At 34.7% G+C, this 25,315-nt stretch overlaps 2 protein-coding genes across 2 annotated transcripts in view; both read left to right on the top strand.

Moving 5' to 3' along the window:
- LOC133195782 (muscle calcium channel subunit alpha-1-like) overlaps nucleotides 1–11,503 on the top strand; it is a 66,069-nt gene extending 54,566 nt beyond the window's left edge. The window contains exons 32-47 of the mRNA XM_061331720.1: nucleotides 1,137–1,259; nucleotides 1,432–1,497; nucleotides 1,760–1,854; nucleotides 2,106–2,259; nucleotides 2,391–2,518; nucleotides 2,666–2,762; nucleotides 2,996–3,200; nucleotides 3,988–4,118; nucleotides 4,992–5,102; nucleotides 5,407–5,705; nucleotides 5,896–6,075; nucleotides 7,316–7,493; nucleotides 7,902–8,001; nucleotides 9,025–9,251; nucleotides 9,524–9,820; nucleotides 10,673–11,503. Of these exons, the coding sequence (XP_061187704.1) occupies nucleotides 1,137–1,259; nucleotides 1,432–1,497; nucleotides 1,760–1,854; nucleotides 2,106–2,259; nucleotides 2,391–2,518; nucleotides 2,666–2,762; nucleotides 2,996–3,200; nucleotides 3,988–4,118; nucleotides 4,992–5,102; nucleotides 5,407–5,705; nucleotides 5,896–6,075; nucleotides 7,316–7,493; nucleotides 7,902–8,001; nucleotides 9,025–9,251; nucleotides 9,524–9,820; nucleotides 10,673–10,702 (2,421 nt within the window). The 3' untranslated portion in view covers nucleotides 10,703–11,503. The remainder of the gene's footprint in view (nucleotides 1–1,136; nucleotides 1,260–1,431; nucleotides 1,498–1,759; nucleotides 1,855–2,105; nucleotides 2,260–2,390; nucleotides 2,519–2,665; nucleotides 2,763–2,995; nucleotides 3,201–3,987; nucleotides 4,119–4,991; nucleotides 5,103–5,406; nucleotides 5,706–5,895; nucleotides 6,076–7,315; nucleotides 7,494–7,901; nucleotides 8,002–9,024; nucleotides 9,252–9,523; nucleotides 9,821–10,672) is intronic.
- A 5,564-nt stretch (nucleotides 11,504–17,067) lies between these two features.
- On the top strand, nucleotides 17,068–24,021 carry LOC133194719 (protein sll1483-like). Its single transcript, XM_061330624.1, has 6 exons — nucleotides 17,068–17,240; nucleotides 18,387–18,604; nucleotides 18,734–18,923; nucleotides 19,020–19,121; nucleotides 19,210–19,317; nucleotides 23,677–24,021. Exons 1-6 carry the CDS (start codon nucleotides 17,093–17,095, stop codon nucleotides 23,808–23,810), a joined length of 900 nt encoding a protein of 299 aa, XP_061186608.1. The 5' UTR covers nucleotides 17,068–17,092; the 3' UTR covers nucleotides 23,811–24,021.
- The last annotated feature ends 1,294 nt before the right edge of the window (nucleotides 24,022–25,315 follow it).

Genomic DNA, 25,315 nt, shown 5'->3' with positions numbered 1-25,315 from the left:
AAACTTGAAATGCTTAACCTTGTTTTACATAGAGTTTCTTTTTACTATTTTGAGGCTGATATAGAGTATGTATTGTTGTCCTATAAATATTAAGCCTTTTGACTGAGTATTTTTAAGAACAAAGATTTCTGAGGAAATATCTTAAGTATACTTAAATGTTTTTTAATTCTAATGCATATTAATGGTAAAGTTAAGCACTTAAATGAACAAGATACTGAGTACACATGTACACAGAAATTGAGACTGTATATAGAAGTTGCTTGGGTAGAGCCATGCTCAGTAATTTAAGCCTACAGTATCACCCCCCTGCGCTGCCCACCCTCTCCCCCTCCCTCCATGCTCTCTGCCCTATCTGGGGCACCCTGTTACTCTGATAGACTAGGGATGTGTTGTATATGTGCATGATAATGATGGTCTAGACACAACCTCCCCCCTGTCTATATAGGTCAGTGTTATTTCAGTATACCTCACGTGTAGTATGTAAACTGTATGCTCTGTATATATGTCATATACATGTAGTACATTGTTATTGGAATTGATTTCAAGCAAGACGTGGAACTCGATGTAAGATATTCCATGTGTATGTCAGAGAATAGTAGTGGAAATAGTTTAGATAATTACAATACCTATGTAAACAATATATATATGAGACAATATCTTTTTTGATTAAACACATGTACAAAATAATGTACTCAATAAGATTAACACACACAACCATATGATGCATGTAAATGTACTTCATATATATTGAATGATTCAGAATTTTAAAATTATCCACTATTTTTACAAAAGTAATTTAAGTGTAATATCCTTATTGTTTTTAAAGACAGTTTTCTTTTGAAATGCTTTTTCCATGTGTGTTGTTGTGCAGTATTTTGCTTTTCTTTGACAGACAACCGAGAACAGGAAAGTTTTCACTTGTGTTTTACATGTTTTCAGTTATAACAGCAATTCTTAGACATACACAATTAAATTGTTAGTTTATAAATTTATTTTCTGGGATGTAGTTTAATGCACCCAGTTGGTTTCTTTAAATTATTGCAAGCTTTTAGATTTGATATTGACTCAGGCAGCATCATGTTGATGAGGTCCTATATATTTTCTGGTATACATATAGCCCTTTTTTCTCCCCACAGCCCGGACAAGGTATCATCAGCATTAACTTTTTCCGTCTGTTCCGAGTGATGAGATTGGTCAAACTTCTGAGTCGAGGGGAGGGAATCCGAACTCTTCTTTGGACATTTATTAAGTCCTTTCAAGTAAGCTATTTATTAACATATTGTACACACTTTTGTTTGAGAGTTTTGTGAAAAAAAACATACTGTCTTCAGTTGACTGGAAACAATATCTCAACCATGTGTCTGTTTTGTAAATATAAGTAAAACAATTTTTAACCTGTTACAATATTTTACCCTTGATGTTCTTTTTCAGGCACTGCCATATGTTGCACTGCTTATCGTCATGTTGTTCTTCATCTACGCAGTTATTGGAATGCAGGTAGACTAATAACAGAGATTGCTCTTTTAAAACCCATTTGTAACAAATATTTTGAGTGAATGCATTACATAAATGAATAAATACACGTAATTAAGCAGATTTTATGAAGAAATTTAATTTCAACAATATTGGTGCCATGCCCTGCTGTAACCTATGTTTCACTGTAGGTCATCAAATCTTATTCACTTCTTTGACTATGTTGCAGCTACATGTCCTTTTAAGTGCATGAGTAATTGAATTCAAATAATTTTATTTTTGACAGTTATTTGGTAAAATCTCTACTGATCTGGAGGACTCTCAAATCCACAGGAACAACAATTTCCAGACTTTTCCTCAAGCAGTATTAGTTTTGTTCAGGTAAACTACACAAGTGATACATGTATTAATTAATATGTACTAAGCTTCATCCTCAGATAACTCTATAGTTTTCTGATGCTCTGTTTATATACTCTATAGTTTTCCTGTAAATTCCTTGGGGCACCTTTGAGTAATAAAATAAATATAAAAGAAATATGTATTTATACTTGCCATAAAGATTGGATATTCTCAGACTGATTGATATGATCTGCAGTAAGATGGAAATTTTCAGTTGTTACTGTTGTTTACAGGTCAGCTACTGGAGAGGCCTGGCAGGACATTATGTTATCTTGTGTCGCAGGTCAGCCCTGTGATGCTCTGTCTGATGCCAAGCCTGACGAAACTTGTGGAAATGAAGTGGCATACTTCTACTTCATCTCTTTCTACATGTTGTGTTCATTCTTGGTGAGTGCAAAGGGGAGAAGAGCTGGGGGATTAGGACGGGGGCTTAACAATGCATTTTAATTGAATAAAGTAAAACTTGGTATATATCTTAAGCATTAAATGTGAATATAGATTGATGTCATTGTTTTCAGATTATTAACTTGTTTGTGGCAGTCATTATGGATAACTTTGACTATCTCACTCGTGATTGGTCAATTCTGGGCCCGCATCACCTGGACGAGTTTGTCAGACTGTGGTCAGAATACGATCCTGAGGCAAAGTAAATAAACTGTAGTTTGAAGAGTCATGTTATTTTTCACTTTAAAATGTATGATACATACATGTATTTATTGAAAACGTTGTAAAAAAAAATGTACAGTCTATTTAAATGTTTCAAAAATTTATATCAAGTGATTGTATTTCTCAGAGGAAGAATAAAGCACTTGGATGTAGTTCAGTTGCTCAGAAAAATATCACCCCCTTTGGGATTTGGAAAGCTTTGTCCTCATAGAGTTGCCTGTAAGGTGAGTAATTTTTTCTGTTTTTTAAGACGGCCCTCTTGTACTGATACTGAAATAATCACCTTATGCCCAGCTGTATTTTTCACAGACATGCTGCCTGCCTCCTTCAACCAAAAATATTTGAAAAAAATTATTTGAGAAAGAAATTATTTTTTTGAGAGATGTTGAACCAATATGTATGAAATTTGTCAGTTTATATTCTGTGAAATCATTTCCGACCATCTTTGTATTTTCAGCGTCTAGTCAGCATGAACATGCCTCTGAACAGTGACGGAACTGTGATGTTTAATGCCACACTCTTTGCCTTGGTGCGAACTTCTCTAAAGATCAAGACAGAAGGAAACATAGACGAGGCTAACGAGGACCTACGCAGAGTCATCAAAACAATCTGGAAACGCACGAGTCCTAAACTTCTAGACCAAGTAGTCCCCCCTGCTGGTAGTGAGTTTTATATTTTGTTTGTTGTGACTTTAGAGCACCAGAACACCACTTTCCTGTTCGGTAGTTATGTTTGTACGGAGGCCGTCATCTCCCTGGGGAGCTTCTCCTGAATGGTTTGATGTTTTCTCTGTAGGAGATCATGCATGTTACCTCTGTGACTGTGTTCACTTCTGTTTCGGATTTTTGAAATCAGGAAATTACTGTATTTGGAAAAAGATTTTAAAAAAATATTCAGTGTTAGAAGCCTCTGAAATGATTTAAACTGCCATAAAAAGTTTTTTTCTATGGGAGAAACTTTAAAACAAGTAGAACAAGTCTATATCCGATAATAATCCTCAACAAGTTGTATTTTTTGAACTGAAATTTAATAAATTTTTCATGTGATATTTCCTCTGTGTAGACATTTTTATGTAGTACTTTTTTTCTTTGACACAATTCTTCACCATTTCTGTAATTTACAGTAGGTCTCCTGAGTGACTTGATGTAGTAATATTTTTAATACTGGAGTCTGGATTTCATATTTATAATTATATATGTGATTCAGAAAGAGTGTAAATATAAAATGAAACTTCTATTCTTCACAGTATAGTTATATATCCTTAAACCAACTGTTCTTAGTGACCAGAAAATATCGTGAATTTACAAAATAAAACTACCTTTATTAAAAGACCTCCCATGCCAAACTCATTACAGTTTCTGCTGGTTAAATACACGCTAGTTACATATTGTTAATTTAATGAGATGGCATTGAGTCAGCATTAACAGGATGTTTGTTTAATCATTTCAGGAGAAGATGATGTGACTGTGGGAAAATTCTATGCAACCTTTTTGATTCAAGATTACTTCAGGCGATTCAAAAAGCGAAAGGAGCAGATGAAAAAGATAGAGAAGGGACAGGAGCACACAAATGCTCTACAAGTAAGCTATTCTCAACAAGTAAAATATCCTCTACAAGTAAGATATCCTCTACAAGTAAGCTTTCCTCTACACGTAAGCTATCCTCTACAAGTAAGATATCCTCTACAAGTAAGATATCCTCTACAATTAAGATATCTACAAGTAAGCTATCCTGTACAAGTAAGATATCTTCTGCAAGTAAGCTATCCTCTACAAGTAAGCTATCCTCTACAAGTAAGATATCCTCAGAAACTGCTGGGCAAAGGAGGAATCTCAATTGTTGGTGGTAGTCTTCTGACAAATGCTTTTATCCAACAAATTTTTTGCAGAAATTCATTGTTCAGACCGTTAAAAGGGCTAAGTAGGGTACTTATTTATAAGCATTTGAATTTTAAATTTTGTACATTCCTTGTGTCTAAACACAGATGTTTTTGCTGAGAAATTGAATAACTTAAATTTCCACCATGAATATCATGGTAGATTGATAAGATATTGCTTATATTGCCATACTTGTATACACTGTAGTTAGTTTGAGAGAACAACTGTTACTGTTTAATATGAGCCTAAATTTTGATTTTTGTTTATTACATTGCATTTATGTGTAGAGTTAGGTAAGTGCCCATTGCAAAAAAAGAATTTATTAGGACAGACATATTGAGGCAGTCCTGTATCCAGGGCTTGGATTTATCGCTAGCATTGAAAAAAAACAAGTGTAGATATTCTGCAAAATATCTGAAAAATTTGTGACCAGATAAATGAAGTGTGTTTGCTTGGATGAAATGTACACTGAGAAGGAGAAAATTGTATTTATTCATGACCCTCTGTAATGTTGACATATTGCAGTGTTGTGAGAAATTTCCAACAAACCTCATATTTATTTCATCTGTTATGCAGGCTGGGTTACGAGCTGTACATGATCTGGGACCAGAAATTCGCCGTGCAATATCAGGCAACTTAGATGAGGAGGACTTTGCTGAAAAAGATGTAGAAGAACCTATGCACAGGGTTTGTACTGGAAAAAAATGTTGTATAAAATTCTTGTAAAGTAAAACAATATTTTATTGTTCCTCTTGAACTGTGTTAGACAGAGAAGATTGTGGCAGTCTGTTGTGTAATTACAGAGAATCCACAGCTTGTTCGGCAATGTTATCAAAGCTGTGACTGGTGTACACAAGACTGGGCAGGGAAAACAAAACCAATCCCAAAAGTCAGCCCCCTCAGTGTAGCCCTTCCCGCCCCCTCCACCCCCCACTTTTTGTCTCATACCTGCCTTTACTAATCTCCTGATTACATTCTTTCCTTCTAACAGCGGAACCACAAACTGTTTGGATTTGGCAGCGTAATGACGGCCCTAGCAGGAGTCCATAAAACTGCCATCCCTTTTGCCAGTCGGACACAGTCACTTCTGATCAATCAAACGCCCAAAATCTCCTCCCATACCAACCTCTCACCACAAAACTCACTCAATGGAAAAGTTACCCCAGCAGATAGCTGTAACCATCTGAGTGTGGAACAGCGCAATGCCATCAACCGAACTCCCTCCCCCCTAGCTCCTGTTCGTGTCTCACCAATGATGAGCAACGATTCTCGTCGTCAAAGCCATACCAGGTAATGTTTGTTTTAATGCAGATTTTAGTTGTTAATTAAACTGCTGATTTTTTTACCGTATATTAATAGTAGAGACCTGTTAATTTACTCTTCATCCAAAATTTAAAAGGTCAAAATCAAAAAGTAACAATCTGATAAAATATTACTCATGTTTAATATTAAAATATATTGTTTGTGATTTATTTTTCAGTGGAATTTCTTCCTCTGAATCCCACCGTGACTTAGTGCCCCCCAGGAGCCCCATCAGTCATGACGCTGTCCCTCCAAGGAGCCCCATCAGCCAGGATGGCTCAGAATCTGAGGTCCCTCAGTGGGACAAATACAAGCCTCAGGACGTTACAAAGAAACAGGGCATCTATGTCTATAGAGAGTAAGTAAGCAGGGCATTATGTCTTTAGAGAGTAAGTAAACAGAGCACCTATGTCTATAGAGGGTAACTAAGCAGGGCATTTATGTCTATAGAGAATAAATGTACAGGGCATTTATGTCTAAAAGAGAGTACCTGGTAAGTAAGCAGGGCATCTATGTCTATAGAGAGTAAGTGAACAGGGCATTTATGTCTAAAAGAGAGTAAGTAAGCAGGGCATTAATGTCTATAGAGAGTAAGTAAACAGTATTTATGTCTATAGAAAGTTAGTGAACAGGGTATTATTGTCTATAGAGAATAAGTAAACAAGGTATTTTTGTCTATAGAGAATATGTAAACAGGGCATTAATGTCTATAGAGATTAAGTAAACAGGGTATTATAAGTAAAGTCAATAGAGAGTATGTAAACAGGGTATTATATGTAAAGTCAATAGAGAGTATGTAAACAGGGTATTAATGTCCATAGAGAGTATGTAAACAGGGTATTAATGTCCATAGAGAGTAAGTAAACAGGGCACATACCCCGGTATGTCTATAGAGAGTTAGTAAACATAGCAACTATGTCTATAGAGAGTTAGTAAACATAGCAACTATGTCTATAGAGAGTTAGTAAACATAGCAACTATGTCTATAGAGAGTTAGTAAACATAGCAACTATGTCTATAGAGAGTTAGTAAACATAGCAACTATGTCTATAGAGAGTTAGTAAACATAGCAACTATGTCTATAGAGAGTTAGTAAACATAGCAACTATGTCTATAGAGAGTTAGTAAACATAGCAACTATGTCTATAGAGAGTTAGTAAACATAGCAACTATGTCTATAGAGAGTTAGTAAACATAGCAACTATGTCTATAGAGAGTTAGTAAAAAAGGCAACTATGTCTCAAAAGAGTATGTAAATAGAGCATTAATGTTCACAGAGAGTTAGTAAACAGAACATCTGTCTAGAGAAAGTTAATAGGGCATCTATGTCTTTAGAGAGTAGGTAAAAAGGGTATCCATGTCTAAAGAGATTAAAGACCAAGAACAATTTATATATGTTTAAAGAGAGTAATTAAAAGACAAAAAAAACAGGAAACAGAAATTACACCATACAGTGGCTAGTATTGTAGGGTGTAAAGTCATAAAAAATACATAACACATTATGATCTGTTAAAACATCATTAAATTATACAGTAGTATGTCCATTTTTTTGTTTACACATCTTTGATTAATCTGTTTGGGATATTTTTTATTTTTAGTCTGCCACAAGAGGACAGTGATTATGAACGAGAGGATAATGCCCCTCCCACCCCTCCCCCAAGGAAATTAAGTCGTCGTGGGGCATCACTACGTTTGGCCTGCATAGGGAAACAACAAAGTGATGAAAATCCTCTGATGAAGAAGATTGCAGAACCATTAAAGCTTGCTCAAACTCAGGTAACCAAAGTCAGACATGTCTACCTATTATTTTGTGTAGACCTCATGTCAGACAAAAAGACATTTTGCTGAATGTCTTTTTTCATTATTCCATCTGTTTATGTGAGAGGATTAACACTTTTATACAATTGTCAGAACTTTATGTCAATTTGCATCTTATTGAAGCTTCATGAATGCATCACAGTGAGATACAATGCCTATAAATTCAGAATTCAAGGTCACATAAAATATCTAGGTCCTTTGTTAGTGGTATTTCGGGAATCCCCTAGTTTACAGTGGTTTTCATTTTAAAATAATGATTTTCTTGAAGACATTCAATCTGAATTTGGATTTGAGGCAGATTATAATAAAAACTTTAGATTATTTTATTGATGTGGTACATTATAAGTATTGGCATTGACTTTTTAGGCCATGGCAGTGGCGGGATTGACCAGTGACGGTCGACAGCGACCAAACGATTATTCTAAATTAGGGCTTCCAGAAAACAGAGCTTCCTTCCAAAACCAAGGTAATTGAATCAGCATTTAATCACAAAAGTTCTCTGATGGACTAGAATGGGATTTTATCATTGTGGGTGAATGTAAAAATCTTTATAATTTAACCATAACTTCGTATAACATATTTAGTTGATCTTGCAACTTAGAATTTTTTCCCATCAGTGGAGATCTGTAAATGTGTTAAAATTTAGTCAGTTTTATTTGTATCCTTTAAAGCTCAAAATGTTCCTAATTACATGATAGTTATGTGTGCTTTAATATTTTTTATTGTCGAATCATGGAAACCACTATTATATGTTGTTTTTACCTCCCCATTTCTGCTTTATGGATTGAAATTTTACCAGTAGCTGGTTGGCAATGATTTACACAGCATGAAGTATTGGTCTATGTGGCTCTAACTTTGTGCAGAGAAAGCATAAAAACATCTTGTATCCTCAGTAAAAAATAACCTGCTTACAACAGCATAATTCAGTATTACTTTAGAGTCATGTACACGTACGTTTCATGGCATTTTGTTTCAATAAAGTTTAACTCAAACAACAGAATTGTAACATATGGAAATTATCATCCTTATTATATTAGGCAATCCCATATGAAATATCATGCTTCCTATAAATCAGGTGGTCTTTGAGATTTAGCCCAGATTATATGATTATATCTGCTACATGAATTAAAGTAGGCATTATATACTGTCAAATCACTATTTATTTTTTGTGGGGTTTTAATCTTCATTGTTTTTGTGGCATGAAGAGGCACACAAATTCAAATGTTAAAATTTAAAATTGCAGTAATGTCTTTATCTTCAACCATGAAATCAAATCCTCACAAACCAATATTTTTTCCCCAAACCACACAAATTTGACCCCACAAAAATAAGTGATTTAACATTATCATGTGATGTTTTAAGTTATTAATCAAAAAAGTATTATTGGGTCTGGCTTACATTGTATAAACAGTTTTGAAGGCTTGATGTTATAATGACTGTACCAGCATGTGTATGTCCACTAACCATGCATGTCTACCACCAATTTCAGCACATTCCACATTCTCACGTTCAAACTCCCTCATTGAAGGACGCAACATGTCACCAAGGCAGAATCTTCATAGAGGCTCTGACACCATGGCCATTCAAGACTCATCGGGCATGTACTCCCGGACTAAAGAGGCGGGGCCTCTCATCATACCTAATTATGTGATGGCCAATCAGAAATATCGACATGGCAGTCACAATAAATCCAGTGCTGAAAGCTTGGTAGAAAAGGTACTAAGTTCTATATGCAAGGAAACATCTAACATAATTTTCACTAATGTATTGCTTAAGATACATGTAGCCATCATTCTTTCTTATAATTGCATTTTGTAAAAAAAAATTTTTTTTTAAAAATTTTCCTTTATTAAAGACCCATAATGTTTGAAGGGATTGGATTTACAGTATAGTAATCTTTTATTTATGGAAGAAAGTGTAGTACTGAAACTTTGTTTTGTGCTAGACAGTTTCATCTATGAACATTCACCAATAACACTTATTTTCAGGTGCTGACAGAGGAGGGCTTAGATCGCTATGTAGATGCTCACACTTTACAACAAGAAATAGCGGAGGCTAATGATATGACAGCCGATGATATGAACATGGCAGCAAGAATGTTACTTCACCCACCAGATGAAAACCACACCAGCACACTCCACCCTGGCCAGCGAAGCCCCTACTATGAACACCTTGGGGGATTTCTGGTCCAGGAGATGAAAGATTACAACTGTTACTCCACCAATGATGATTTGAATCATAAAGACTACAGCCCCAGCTCAGAGGACACTAGTGACGATGAAATGGTATTTGTCACAACTTTATGATCCTTCTGTCCTTGCATGGAGATCTATCTCTGACGCTGTCTTCTAAAATTCATAGAGAATGTCACAGTGCAGCCAGGGTTGGTCAAATCAAGTCAGAACACTCATAAAGTCAAACTTAAAAACTGCCATCAACCTTCCCTGCTTGTCTGCCCTGCAGTTGATGTCAGGGCCCAACAGGACCAATTTCATTGGTTGTATTCCTTGATGTGCAGATCTGATAAGAGTATGACTTTGATTGACAGCTCTGGTCCTTGGGAGTGGGAAATGCTTGTCTTCCATACTTATCAGCACTTGCCAAATAAACTTTACTAGAGGATTCTCATCTTTGTTGAGCCTGTAATAAGAGAAACCTTAATAATTCCAAGTACAGCAATTACCAGTGGGAAAGATGAGCATCTTTAAACTCAAGTTTATTTGGTTTGTTGTTACTGAGGTTAATTTGTACATTATAATCAATCATAGAACCAGTAGAAAACCCAAATATGAAGGTCATATTTACCAATACTCATCATTTCTTTGTATTTTGAAGCCACATTTTGCATGTTGTGAAAATTGCTAGTTTTTTTCCTATATCTAGAGTCTTATGCTTTTCTTCCAATGGTTCAAATTTTGGGGCTTATACCATTTTATTGCCATAGATGTATATAATTGTAGAGCTTGAACTAACCTGAACTCTACTATTTAAAACTTGATAAGCAGTACAGTTTGTGTGTTATCTATGTGCCTGCTTACCCTTGCATCATGGTTGGTGGCGGTGATTTTTATAAACTGTCTATTACTCACCAGAGATGAACTTGAAGTGGAATTTTATATCCTTTAATTTTTGTGCAGAAGATGAGTGAACACAAGAAACAGGCTTAAGGTTCCACTGGAGGATGTGGCATTCAAATTCAGCCAACCATAACCGTGTGTGACAGACAGAATGAATTAATCGTTCTCGGTGCAATAAAACTTAGTTCAAACCAGCTGGTTCTGGTTTGCAGTGTTGCTTGATGCAACCTTTGTTTCTTTCATATATTGAATATATGTAAATATATATATATGTACATGTATGTAAAATGTACATTGAACTTGATTGCGATTGATTTAGTTTTGTGAATAATTGAAAATTTTGAATATCTGCATGCAGATCTGTGTATAACTTTCTGAAGGAATTAATAATCAAAGTTTGTGCAATAAGAAATCAATTATTTGAAATTCCTATGAATACATTGTATAGACATGTAGATAATGATATTAGATAGGAACAGATAGCTTAAAACCGACAAGAAATTTTATATGTTTTAAAATGTTATAGTACTACCAGGAATTCATGAATTCAAGATCTGATCAAAATTGTGCCATTTGTGTGTATACGTGAGACCTTTCAGCAGAAAGCATTGAGTTTGAGATGATACCTGTACTTTATAACTCCTTCCCTGAGAATGCTGACTTGTGCATGCATTGATTTATGTATTGACTGATAGACTGTAAAGCATGGACAATGGGACTATGTGTTATGTCTTCACAACTCGCTGTTATGTTTTTAGTTATGGTAAAATAATGTAAATATCATTTTTACACTTAAATATTTATATATGGCAAATATATATATATATAAATATGTATATGGGTAAATATTTTGACATGCTTATGAAGGAATGTGAAAATTGTTTGGTAACTAAGGATTGTTTGCGGTATTTTCAGAAGTTCCGTTTGACTAGACATGCTCACAGTTTTAGATATTGACCTTTGACCTTCAGCCAGTAAAAACCCTGATCCTCCCCAGCTGTGATATTCCTTTGTGAGTGGAGAGACTGTGATGTTACCATAGAAACAAAAAAAAAAACCAAGCTCCAGACCAAACATTGTCCTGAATGAAAGGAATGGAGAACTTCTGAATGAATATTCACATGATGTGTGTAAGGATCCGTTCTTTTGTATCATTCTTCACACTGAATTTCTTCAGGCATCATGTTTGTTTTCCAAGTTCCATACCATAATGTTGTGTGAAGAAAAATCTCAGTGCATAACGGACCCTTGATTTTTGATTATACACAGTCGATACAGTTATACCTGGGACACACAAGATGTCTACGTATACATGTGGTATATGTAGATTTATTTGCTCATCAGTCGTCGTGATCATTTTTGATATACCTCTCGTGTCTGTATGAATGTGACATACAGATGGAGAATCCACTCATCTCTGGTGTAGACAGATACACTCGAAATTGTACCCTCTAGTCTTACATGGACCTGATAAGGTTATTAATTTTATATTAATCAGAGTCCTGATTTACATTGTTACTTCATTGTCTAATCGGTCACCAAAGTTGTTGTGTTTCGACAGATAAGTTCTTAATATATATGATCTACTGATGTATAGTTGTCAAGTATTTATATTGATGTTGCAGATATTTTATCAGATCAGTATACAGGAATCCAGCTCTTAACATTGTTTTTTGTCTTTTTTTTAATTTAACAACAGAAGAGCATTATGGGACATGAATTTTATACAGATATGGTCTTATAATACTTAATACTGTTATGTTTTTTGTGAACATTTTTACTGTGATGTTCAACAGTTTTTCATTTTGTTCTCACATTTTCCTTTATGTGTGTTTAGTATCATTGAACATTTGACAGACTCCAATTAAATATGATATCAAGCTTGTTTATGATCTATTTGGATTTTGAGTGGTGTGTGAATGCATAGACTCTGTATATATGTAATTATGTAAGATTTTTATGATTTTTAACAGCTGCAAGATGTTATATGTACATAGAGAAAACCTAATTTATGACAGGAGCTACATAACTCACTGTTTTGTTGACACGTGCAGACATTGTTTCCTTTCATTATTTGTCTTTTTTCTTAAGTCCAGAGGAAAACAACAGAGCTGATATTACACAATGCTTTTGTGAAATGTTGTCACCGAACATTTCTGTGATTTCTCTCATCAGTCTTGTTTTACCACTGCCTTTGTAGCCCGGGTGTACAGATGACCTCCTGTTTAGCCCAGGGCATAGTGATGACTACCTGTGTAGTGCGGCCCTGGCTCGGCGGGGGGTCATTTTGACACCTGTGTAGCTCGAGGCATCATGCTGTATTATGGAGTCCCACTATGTGTCATGTTTTATCTCGCTGTTTTCTTTTTATCTATGACTGGAACCATGAGAGACTTCTTCAGAGACAGCTCTTTAATTCCATATTTTTATCTTATGAGGTTGTATCCATGGCAACAGTCATGATGCTATCAGTTTTTTTTTTTCCATTGTGATAGATTTTATAATGACTAATGCCAAAACCTTAAGGATTGAAAATTTGTATCAAAAATTTTTTAAAGTAAAGTATCCTAATTAACCAGACTTATTGTTTTATTTCAATATTCTTTTATCAAGGTATTCAAAGAGTTCCCTTTTAAATATATTGAAAATGGCTCCCTTTTGGGGTAAAGTGGTTTATAACCTTGCATGATTTATAAGTATTGGAGAAATGGGGATGTATGGATAAAAACTGGGTAGCCAGAATTATAACAGGAACCTTTGTGCAAGTATAAACTAAATTTTTTTTCGTAGCAAAGATTTAGTTCAGACTTGAATTGTACACTTCTAATCCAATTGACCTTGACTTTTACATACTAGGATCTTTTTTCAGGGTCAGATCACGTCCTATAATACTAACTTCATGCCGCCAAGTATAAGCATCAGTATTTTCTTCCATGACATGTACCAGACAAGAATTTTTGCATTTCCAGTCCTGTTGTCCTTGACTTTGTTTAAATTACCTCAGTTCCTTTGGATCAAAACTATTTGCCCAAGGCAATCCTCACATTTTCATCCTTACAAGTTTTTTATTACACAAGTAATATATATCAACATTCTTGAGACTTCATAAAAATGTTTCTTCTTTTAAAGGCTAGAAAAACATACTTTGCCAAGGCATTTAAGGCATTTGTTCCTCCATATTGAATTAAATTTTTTCTTGTATTCCCCCCCCCCAAAAAAAACCCCCCCAGGTATTTTGATATATAGGGCTTTTTCTAATATCATTATGGAGACAGTTCACAGTATTCAATAAAGTGGACTTCATTTACATTACAAAGAAAACCTTTTGCTTTTAGACAAAATTTACTTACTCTGTCAGTTCTTAGAATATTTCTATACCTGCCACATTCTATTTACAGATCATGACTGGATACTCTTAATCTACACAGGCTAACCTTTAACTTTTACAATATTCATATATCACTCTGGTTCAAGTGATTTATATATACAATTAAGATCAAGTCTTCAGTATAAATTACCACTCTTGCATAAACATATCTCTGACCCTCTCTTAAAAATAAGGATACATTTATAACACCTTGATTTATCCAAACAGATTGGAAACCATATGATCTATACAACAATCTATACAACCCTTGTTGCCATCTTCCTGTTTAAACTTAATAGTTAAAGTAAATAACACTTTTTAGGGTATCTATTGTCTTTCATATTTCAAATCTTCAGCCAAAAGTTAATTATTTTCTAAAAATAACATATAAACAGAGGATATCTACCTAATTTACCAAGAACTGCAGGTTCAGGTGTACTTTGTTTGACATTTAATAATTTCTTACAGAACCTTACATGAACATTTTCAATACATTTTTCAATTTCAAAAAAGTTCTGGCCCATACAATAAAATGGTTGATCCAAAGTATCAAAATGGAATAATGCCTGCTTACATGATACCGGGTATATCAAACAACTACATGTATATAAATAGAATATACAGGGTTTTTTCTGTAAAGGAACATGATGATTTTGCTTTTTTTCCATGATAAAGAATTTTCAAAAAATACACCAAGATATTTATAAGAAGAAACAATATCAAATTCTTTACCATCATAAAACCATTTTTTTTTTTTTACAATGCCAACATTTCAAAGAACTGGACTGGATCAGAATTTTACACTTCTAATTTCTGTATCCTTGTCCATACATTCTACAGTCACAATCCTAGCACTCCCATTGGTCATAAGCTTCTTTGTGCCAAGTATGAAGTCTCAAAGTTGTTTCTTGTAAAAGTCATGAGTGTGTGACAGACAGTCAATGACAATGTGTCCCATGGTGTAGAAATGTGTCATGGACTTCGAAAACTTGACAATTACTTCAGCTGAGTTCTTGTGATTTTTCTAGAACATCCCTTCCGCATATTCAATCAGTTAATGATCTTTTTTTTCTTTTTATTTTTTATTATTATGTTTTTTTAGCAATTAATATGTAAGGGAAAAAAAAACACTGTTTTATATGTACAGCAATATTCTAGAAAAAATATGTAAGGATGATTTCTTATTAATTCATAAAAATATTTATATTTAATTTTCAAAAATAAGAGATAAAGATTTTGCTATTATGCATAACACGGCACCACAAAAACTTGCTTAGGTATGAATGATAAGTTTATTGTTTGTGGAAATCTTTCTTGAAGTTTTCCTAATATAATCCTGTTTATAGCTTTATACCCTTAGTATGGTCCTAGGGCCTTCTTACACGGGTTATGTATTTATTCTGCAATGCAACTGTTATATCCCGCATCACACAAGAAAAACAATTTATTGTTCATATAAATAATCTATCTACCAGGCATGTACAGGAATTCATTATCGCTGGTTACTTCTTTTTTTCCTTGGTTTAGGATCATATGACAAACTCTCTCAAAAGGAACAATATCATGCAATCTTTTTACTGTGTTTCATATCTAGAACTAAACAAAAATTTGGAGAAATTTACACAAGCCTTATTTACATGTAGAGGCTTACATGGTGTAAAGATCATTCATTTTTTGATAATTAATTAAAAGTATACTAGTTACATTCTAGGATACCATATCTATCGACCGTATATATTTTCTGAAGACAGTCAAATAAAAAAACAGGTTTTTTTTAATTCATGCAAGACTACAGTAAGCAAGATGATAGACTAACCCCTCCCCCCCCCCCCCACACACACACATACACACGTACATGTATACACCCGCGTGCCATCTGGAGTAAATGAATATAAAACTGCGACATTTAACTCAAGATACGGTATCTGAACCATATTTGCCATCTGTTGTTGTTTTTTTTTTTAGGAATGTACCAAAATTAACACCTGGTATTTAATTATTTTTTTTTTTTAGATTAGAAGCTATTACATCTACAGTCAGAAAACCCAAAGGTATAATGGTAGGATGTTGATAGGGGAAATATTCCTCTCATAATAATTCTATATTTGACTTTTTGATTGCAGATGCAATATCGTTTAAGCTATTATATGAGGACCAGGTTAAAATTTGATCCACCAAATGACATAAATGCTTGATTTTTGTGTATCTTCATAAGTCCAGCCGGACTGTCGCACGAAGTGCTTGCAGCTCAGTACTATCAGTACTTTGATTGATTTGTAAATTTCCGTATAGGACAAAAACGTGAGATAAGCCTATTTTATCCATTCCGATATGGCAATTTTCAAAAGGTCCACGTGTCCATTGTTACTTGTAGGTTGAAGGGCAATAATATTTGGTACATGCGCACTTGTTCGGCGTTATGAAAGTGCACTCATGGTATATGGAGTAAGTTATGAAATATGTCCTAAATTTTGCAGCTTTAACACTTTGATTATGGAATTTCCATAAATGCAAAACTGCTACTGAGACAATGTAAACTTTGATGTAGCTTATATAATTAAAAGATTGAAAAAATATGGAGTTCACGAGCAGGGCCGCCACACAAAATACTCCCACCTACCTAAAAAAAAAAAGCGAACTAATCATGTTTATAAATGGTACATGATAATCAATTAAGTTTATCATATGTTTATGTTAAATATTCATGTTATAAAATTTTAAGCATATTTATATGTTGGACATTTAATTCGATTGGTGCTTCTCTCCGACAATAAACGGCATGTCTCGGTATTCCCCGTATGGACATAATGAATGTTTTGAGGAGAGGTCAACAGTGTGGTCAATGAATAAGCAGCGACATGTGACGGGTCGCGTTTCCGGCTATGAAATCTACATTTAAAACTCTTTTTATTTGCAAGTGTATTTTTATTTTAATAACATTGCATTGTAAATATATATGTATCATGCATAAATTCAGCATGCATAAGTATTTTTTATGCAGTAAAAAAAGGCATTACACAACTTATTTTCCTCTTATTCAATACACGTGACAAGATTTCTGTTACAAAGGCATAAGGCTCATTTGAGTCAGTTGAGTACACCAGTGCAGCAGTATGATGAAATCCGTGGTATTGTTATGTTTGGTTGCTTCTGCCTTTTGTCAGCAAGGCAACATTGTGCAGGTTGCTCAGCAGCTTGGTGCAACAACTCTGCTGCAGTTAGCCACGGAAGCGGGCCTAGCAGACACTTTGGCCAATGGAGGTAAATATATATATATATAGAATGCTTGTATACGTCTTTGTGACTTGGACCGTAACGTCTTATATTTATCTGGGATTTTCATTGAGAATCGATTGTGATATCGATTGTTATGAAACACCCTAACAGTTCATTGTGAAGTACTAGTATACCAATAATAATAACCGAGAAAACCCGGTGTGTAGATTGTTGTCAGATACTATGATCACAATATCCTTTTAAGTGCATTGTCATTAACTGTATTGTTTCATCCGAAGTGTATTAATATCGATTTTATTTGTCATAGATTAATGGTCAAGGTCAGTATTACATAAGTTTTCTATTTGCATTGTCAGCTTAAGATCATAATTATGAATTAACGTACCCGTACATTGACATGGGTTCAAATACTGAAAATATTTGTTCTCTCAATGATTAGTGCACATATAGATTTAGCTGATATCTAAAAAAAAATTGTTGAAATTCTCGGTATGTTCTTTGGGAAGCTGGGAGTGGGGGTGGGGTGGAGCTGTTGAGTGAGAGCGGAGATGTTTAGACATGTTTAAATTGCAAGAAAATGAAGACGATCCATAACTAGGCCCGTAGCAACGGTTTCAAAAGTGGGGGGGGGGGGGCAACTTTCAAAAAAAAAAAAATCTGACAAGCCAAAAAAAGAAGCTATTTTACTGTCCCAAATCCTGGAATTTCCCAGTGCTCGACCTTCAAATCAAAGGGGGGGGGGGGCAACCAACATCTAAAGGGAAAGAAGCTAATTTACTGTCCAAATCCTGGAATTTGCCAGTGCTCGACCTTCAAATCAAAAGGGGGAGGGGGCAACCAGCATCTAAAGGGAAAAAAAGCTATAATTTACTGTCCGAATCCTGGAATTTGCGGAGTGCTCGACCTTCAGATAAAAAAAAGGGGGGGGGGCAACCAGCATCTACAGGAAAATTTATTATAACAAAATACATGTACTATACTCAGAAAAGTAGGGGGCGGCCCCCAGCCCCCCCCCCCCCCCCCCCGCGTTGTACGGGCCTGATAACTAACGGCATTGTTTTATATTGCGTTGAATCGAGTTAACAAAACATCTCCTGCATTGCACTTGCCTTCAAACATGCAGTGACAATCATTGATGCTTCTTTCTGATATCGTTGATTTATTCTCTAGGTCCGTTCACCGTGTTTGCGCCAACCAATGACGCTTTTGCCAATCTCCCACCAGAAGTACTGGACTTCTTAAAGAAAAACAAAGAAGCCCTCATAGCGGTATTGAAATATCATGTTCTAAATGGGAAGATTTACTCAAGTCAGCTTAAGAACGAACTCGTGGTACCCACACTAGACCCCAAACTGAACTGTAGAATCAACATTTACCAAAACGGCAAGGTAGGTCCTCCTGTCGCCAACATGACTGATGCGAACAATGATAAGCAGACTGTATATATATTTTCCATGCATTTGATATAGTCTTTATGTTTGGGCCAATCGTTTACGATAATACAAAATGTTAAATAGGTGGTTACAGCAGACGGTAGCCCGATCATTAAAGTGAATCAGAACGCTACTAATGGCGTCATCCACGTCATCAGTCGTGTGGAGTATCCCATCCCTGTTACAAACGTGGTCAAACTGGCTCAGCAGGACCAGGAACTAAGGACATTGGTAAAGGCCGTGGTGGCAGCCGGACTTGTCAGCACTCTTTCAGGTGTGTGAACATTACTTAATTTGTTGGGACGTTTCTTTGAACACTTAATAATATTTCAGAAAAATGCCTACATAAAATCTAATATCTATTACACAGGCCCTGGACCATTTACCGTATTCGCACCAACAGACAAAGCCTTTGCCGCTCTGCCCCCAGGAACTTTGGACAACCTTCTTAAGAACAAAACAGCACTCACAGGTACAGTCTGCATATAAGAATGATTACTATAGTAATATCTGGTACATTCTTGTCGTACATACTTAAATAAATAGGACTTTCTTTTTAGACGTACTAACCTATCATGTGGTAAGCGGAACCTATTTCAGTGCAGGACTCACTTCCGGACCTGTTCCAACTGTCGAGGGTAAAAATGTCAACATCATGGTTGGACAAGGTAGAGTAGTCTATGTTGTCTTAGTACAAGAGTTGAAAGCATAAAATAATTTATTAAGGCATAAATCGTAAAGTAAAATAAATATCACTGATAACGTAGAAAGGTCTGCTACGCAGATTCTTTGCTACATATAACAGAACCTCCCTTATCGGGGAGTGTGGAACGCCATAGCTGCCTTATGTTGTTATTTCATGAAAAGATGGTGCTTTTTTATGTTATGCTGTGGTTATTTCATGTGAAGATGGTGCTTTATTATGTTATGCTGTGGTTATTTCATGTGAAGATGGTGCTTTATGTTATGCTGTGGTTATTTCACGTGAAGGTGGTTTTTTATGTGAAGGTGGTTTTTCACGTGAAGGTGGTTTTTCATGTGAAGATGGTTTTTTTATGTGATGGTGGTTTTTCATGTGAAGGTGGTTTTTCATGTGAAGGTGGTTTTTCATGTGAAGGTGTTTTTTCAAGTGATGGTGTTTTTTTATGTGAAGGTGGTTTTTTTTATTTAATATGATGGTGGTCACTCGGAACTCCTAATATTTTTGAAGACTGAGTTTAACACTGAGCTTAACCGCTATTATCTTGAAACAAATAGTCAATATAACTAAAATCATTTTAATATGCCATTGCTAGTTCTTTTTTCCATAGGCGCTTGGTTTCAGGATGGTGTATTTTGTGTATTATATATATTTTTTTAGCTCTGTCTGAATAAACTCTATAACATAAAAATTAAAAAAAAATCACTGAAATAAGCAAGTTTTAAAAATGACATATTACTTTATTTAAAAAAAAGAGTGAAGGTACGACAGTTGCAATCTTTGATTTTATGTGGTGCCCGGCTCAGTTCACACTTGATTTTAATCAATATCTACACTTTTCCTACCAGTTTCGGGCAGGGTTTCGGGTAAAATCTACATTTAAAATTGATTGAATAACGCCTTTCAATCGTCTGCCAATTCGAACTTGCCGTATAAAATATGCAGTAAACAAAAACCTCCTGATACCTAGCACTGAAAGTGAAGGCAATGGAAGTGACGATTTTTAACTAAATAAAATGTAGAGGCGTCCCGGAATAAGGAGAACAAGTTTGGTGCGGTTTCTGACCTCCTTAGATTTTTAAAAGATGGCAACTGTCGTACATGTACTTACACTCTTACTATACAGAGTAATATGACATTTTTTAAACGTTACTATATAGAGTAATATGACATTTTTTAAACTGGATAATTTCAGTGATTTTTTTTAATTTTTATGTTTTTGAGTGTATTCAGACATACGTACAAAAAAAAATCATAATGCACAAAATACAGCATTTTGAAACCAAGTGCCTATGGAAAAAAGGGGAACTAGCAATGGTGTATTAAATGATTTTAATTACATCGACTATTTGTTTTATTTTCAAAATTTCGAGATAATAGCTATAAAACTCAGTGTTAAACTCAGTCTTCAAAAAATATGAGGAGTTCCGAGTGATAACTTCACATCAAATACAAAAAAAACCATCTTCACATTAACAACCACCTTCACAGGAAAAACCACCATCACATAAAATACCACCACCACATGAAAAACCACCTTCACATGAAAAACCACCTTCACATGAAAAACCACTTTCACATAAAAAACCATCATCACATGAAAAACCACCTTCACATGAAAAACCACCTTCACATAAAAAAACACCTTCACATGAAATAACCACAGCATAACATAATAAAGCACCATCTTCACATGAAATAACCACAGCATAACATAATAAAGCACCACCTTCACATGAAATAACCACAGCATAACATAATAAAGCACCACCTTCACATGAAATGCTATGGCGTTCTATGGTATGGAACGCCATAGCTGCCTTATGTGGTTATTTCATGAGAAGATGGTGCTTTATTATGTTATGCTGTGGTTATTTTATGTGAAGATGGTGCTTCATTATGTTATGCTGTGGTTATTTCATGTGAAGATGGTGCTTTATTATGTTATGCTGTGGTTATTTCATGTGAAGATGGTGCTTTATTATGTTATGCTGTGGATATTTCATGTGAAGGTGGTGCTTTTTTATGTTATGCTGTGGTTATTTCATGTGAAGGTGGTGCTTTATTATGTTATGCTGTGGTTATTTCATGTGAAGGTGTTTTTTTATGTGAAGGTTTTTCATGTGAAGGTGGTTTTTCATGTGATGGTGGTTTTTCATGTGAAGGTGGTTTTTTATGTGAAGGTGGTTTTTCATGTGATGGTGAATTTTCATGTGAAGATGGTTTTTCATGTGATGGTGGTTTTTCATGTGAAGGTGGTTTTTCAAGTGTTGGTGTTTTTTTTAATGTGAAGGTATTTTTTTTATGTGAAGGTGTTTTTTTTTAATATTTAATGTGATGTTGGTCACTCGGAACTCCTAATATTTTTGAAGACTGAGTTTAACACTGAGTTTAACTGATATTATCTTGAAATTTTGAAAGTGAAACAAATAGTCAATGTAATTTAAATCATTTTAATACACCATTGCTAGTTCCTCTTTTTTCCATCTAGGCACTTGGGTTCAAAATGGTGTGTTTTGTGTATTATGATTTTTGTAGGTATGTCTGAATACACTAAAAAACATTAAAATAAAAAATCACTGAAATTAGCACGTTTAAAAAGTGTCATATTAGTCTATATAGTAAGAGTGTAGGTACAACAGTTGCCATCTTCGGAAAATCTAGGGAAGCCAGAAACCGCGCCAAACTTGTTCTCGTTATTCTGGGACGCCTCTACAATTTATTTGGTTAAAAATCGTCACTTCCATTGCATTCACTTTCAGTTCTAGGTATCAGGACGTTTTTGTTTACTGCATATTTTATACGCAAATTCGAATTGGCAGTCGATTAAAAGGCGTTATTCAATCATTTTTAAATGTAGGTTTCATCCGAATTCCTGCCCGAAACTGGCAGGAAAAGTGTAGATATTGATAAATTAAAATCAAGTATGAACCGAGCCGGACTCGACGTAAAATCGAAGATTGCAACTGTCGTACCTTCACTCTTTTTTTATATAAAGTAATATGACATTTTTAAAACTTGCTTATTTCAGTGATTTTTTTATTCTTAGGTTATCGAGCTAATGCAGACATAGCTAGAAAAAACATAATACACAAAATACACCATCCTGAAACCAAGCGCCTATGGAAAAAAGAGGAACTAGCAATGGCGTATTAAAATGATTTAAATTATATTGACTATTTGTTTCACGTTCAAAATTTCAAGATAATAGCAGTTAAACTCAGTCTTAAAAAGTATTAAGAGTTCCGAGTGACCACCATCACATTAAATATAAAAAAACCACCTTCACATTAAAAAAAACACCATCACATGAAAAACCACCTTCACATGAAAATCCACCTTCACATGAAAAATCACCTTCACATGAAAAACCACCTTCACATGAAAAACCACCATCACATGAAATAACCACAGCATAACATAATAAAGCACCATCTTCACATGAATAACCACAGCATAACATAATAAAGCGTTCCATAGGGGAGCGTTTGTTATATAGGGGGATTCTTTTGCTCTTAAACACCGGCATATACCATACTTTCCTCGGTGATTCATTAGATCTAGCAAAGAAAACTAAATTATGTAATATTATAGAGATTATAATTTTTTTTATTAATATACAATACGAAACAAGCAAGCAACACGATGCCTGATAGAAAGAGGATTGATTTCTTCAAACGACGAGCGACTACAAGATGTCACTTGTTGTCTTAGACTTTAACGATCACAGTTATACCACAGAAAAAGGGGAGATTGATATAAAGCCCTTTCAAACTTTTTTTTTTTAAATTTAGATTTATATCATACGTGTAATTTTATATAATATTAAACGACAAAGAAGTATTGTTATTTTGAAGTGTAAGTATATAGCCTGAAATCAGAGCATCTTAGCCTACATACATGTAGAATCAAGTTGCATTCTTTAAATCTTCTTGATAATGGCTTTTTTTTTCTATTGTTAATCCATATTTAAATAAATTTTAATAAATTTTCATTAGTTTTTTTGATCATATTTATATCCTGTCCATTTTTGTGTTTCCTCTTGTTTCATAACCAGCCAGATTTTAGTATATTGCATACTAGTTTCCGATGGGCAAATAATGTCGTGAAAATTTTCTCTGTGTGAAAAATTCATTGTCACATGATATATTATTCCGATGTGGCACCATATGTTGCAGTGTCGGCAATTTCGGCAGTTGTCGCTGGCGACATAATGTCAGCTAATAACAATATTTGTCCAGAACGCAAGGGGATATCGATCGTTACTATATAGCGACAACATACAAAGGACAACAATGCTAATTGATACAATTAACTTATGTTGTAGGTGTGAAAGTGAATGGAGCCAATGTAGAGCGTGCAGACGCAGCGGTAACCAATGGCGTCGTTCACGTCATCGACGCCGTCCTTATCCCCCCAAAGTACAGATATCTCTACAAATTTGGTCACAGATATCCTTAATTGAGTTAGGATATCTGTAATATTGCTTGTCATAATATTTTCTGTCTTTTTCCTAAATAATTGCTCAATTTATTAATTCTCGATAAATGTAAAGTTATTTTGTTGTTTTTTACTGCATATATATAATTTGTATTCTTTATTACAGAACTGAACTCACTTTTTTGTAATGTAATGAACACCTTTGATTTCTAAATAAATTGCTAAAAACAAATCGCGCCACTCTTTTTGTTCCCGCTTTTGCAAAAGAGCGAGGATATTAAATTTCGATCGTCTATATCCGTCTGTCACAAAAACTTTAACCCTGGTCATATATAACTTTCAAATGAAAGAAGATAAGGATTTCATATTTCACATATGCATTATATGGGACATGACTTTTCCGAATGTACTATACTTTTTACCAGTGACCTTGAAGTTTGACCCACTTTTCAAAACTTTGAACACTAGTTATAAGTTTTGAATGAGAAAGATAGTACATGTACACCCGATTTCACATGTGCAGGTAGACTGATTCTTGACCTTATCTTGAAATTTGACCTACTTTTCAAAAATCTTAACATTGATCATAACTTATGAATGAGAGAAAATAGGGCTTTCATTGTCACACGAATTGTGCATTTCCTTTAACAAAACCTTTCTGGGTGTACTGTGATTTTTTTTTTACTTCATGACCTTGATCTTTAGTAAACCAATTTTTTTAAAAAGTTTTTCCTATTTAAAAAAAAATAAACTTTGGATATAGATTCTGTACCTAAAGAGTGAAGGCTTTCAGATATTTACATATGCATTACCTGTGACAAGACCTTTCCCAGTACATGTATGTGATGAAATTTGACTTCATGACTTTGACCTCAAAATTTTCAAAAATTTTAATGTTGGCCGTTCTTCTGCACCAGAAGATAAGGGCCTTTCCTATTTTTGTCCCATGTGTGTCGAGACAAAGAATTTTGGAATGTACTGTGATTTTTGATCTTATGACCTGGACCAGTTAGACTTTCAAGAATTCCATGTGTTGTATCGATTCCAAAATATAAAACATTTGTTTTGCATGATGGACAGACAAGTCAGGCAAGAAAAGACGGGTGCAATATGCCATAGACCATTGCACCCCAACCAGTAAGACCCCCGAAAGCGGGGGACCATAATTCTCTGAATTTGCTTGTTATACTTCAGCTTAAATGAACAAGTGTTGTTTTTTTTTTTGGCTCCTCTGGTTCATTCTTATTACTTAGGAGTCCTTTATCGGTAAAACTAGAGAGGAAGATATAGGTTTCCTATCCGTATGTCTGTCCTTCTGTCCAATATCAATTACAGCATATAGAGCTAATTTTTCGCCTGCTAGTCTATCTTGATGAGCTACAGATCAAGCCCGTCTCTGATATTTAATGACACATACCGGTGTTTTATAGTAGCCTAGCCACTTAGCCATCTTTCACCAAAAAATCGACTACATAATTTTTCCCATTGGAAATCTGGCTATAAGTAGTAGATCTTCTCACAGAAAG

This window comes from Saccostrea echinata, unplaced genomic scaffold, assembly GCF_033153115.1.
Source record: "Saccostrea echinata isolate AGI-Se365-2 ecotype Australia unplaced genomic scaffold, CSIRO_AGI_Sech_v1 ptg000029l, whole genome shotgun sequence".
In the NCBI taxonomy this organism is placed as follows: domain Eukaryota; kingdom Metazoa; phylum Mollusca; class Bivalvia; order Ostreida; family Ostreidae; genus Saccostrea; species Saccostrea echinata.
Note: the sequence above shows the minus strand (reverse complement) of the source record. Positions and strands in the feature narration are given on the sequence as shown.

Excerpts from the sequence above, each read along its gene's own strand:
- LOC133194719 (XM_061330624.1), top strand. The coding sequence starts at position 17,093 with ATGATGAAATCCGTGGTATTGTTATGTTTGGTTGCTTCTGCCTTTTGT. Across the intron at positions 17,241-18,386 it reads AGACACTTTGGCCAATGGAG|GTCCGTTCACCGTGTTTGCG; the intron begins GTAAATATATAT and ends TTTATTCTCTAG. Across the intron at positions 18,605-18,733 it reads ACATTTACCAAAACGGCAAG|GTGGTTACAGCAGACGGTAG; the intron begins GTAGGTCCTCCT and ends AATGTTAAATAG.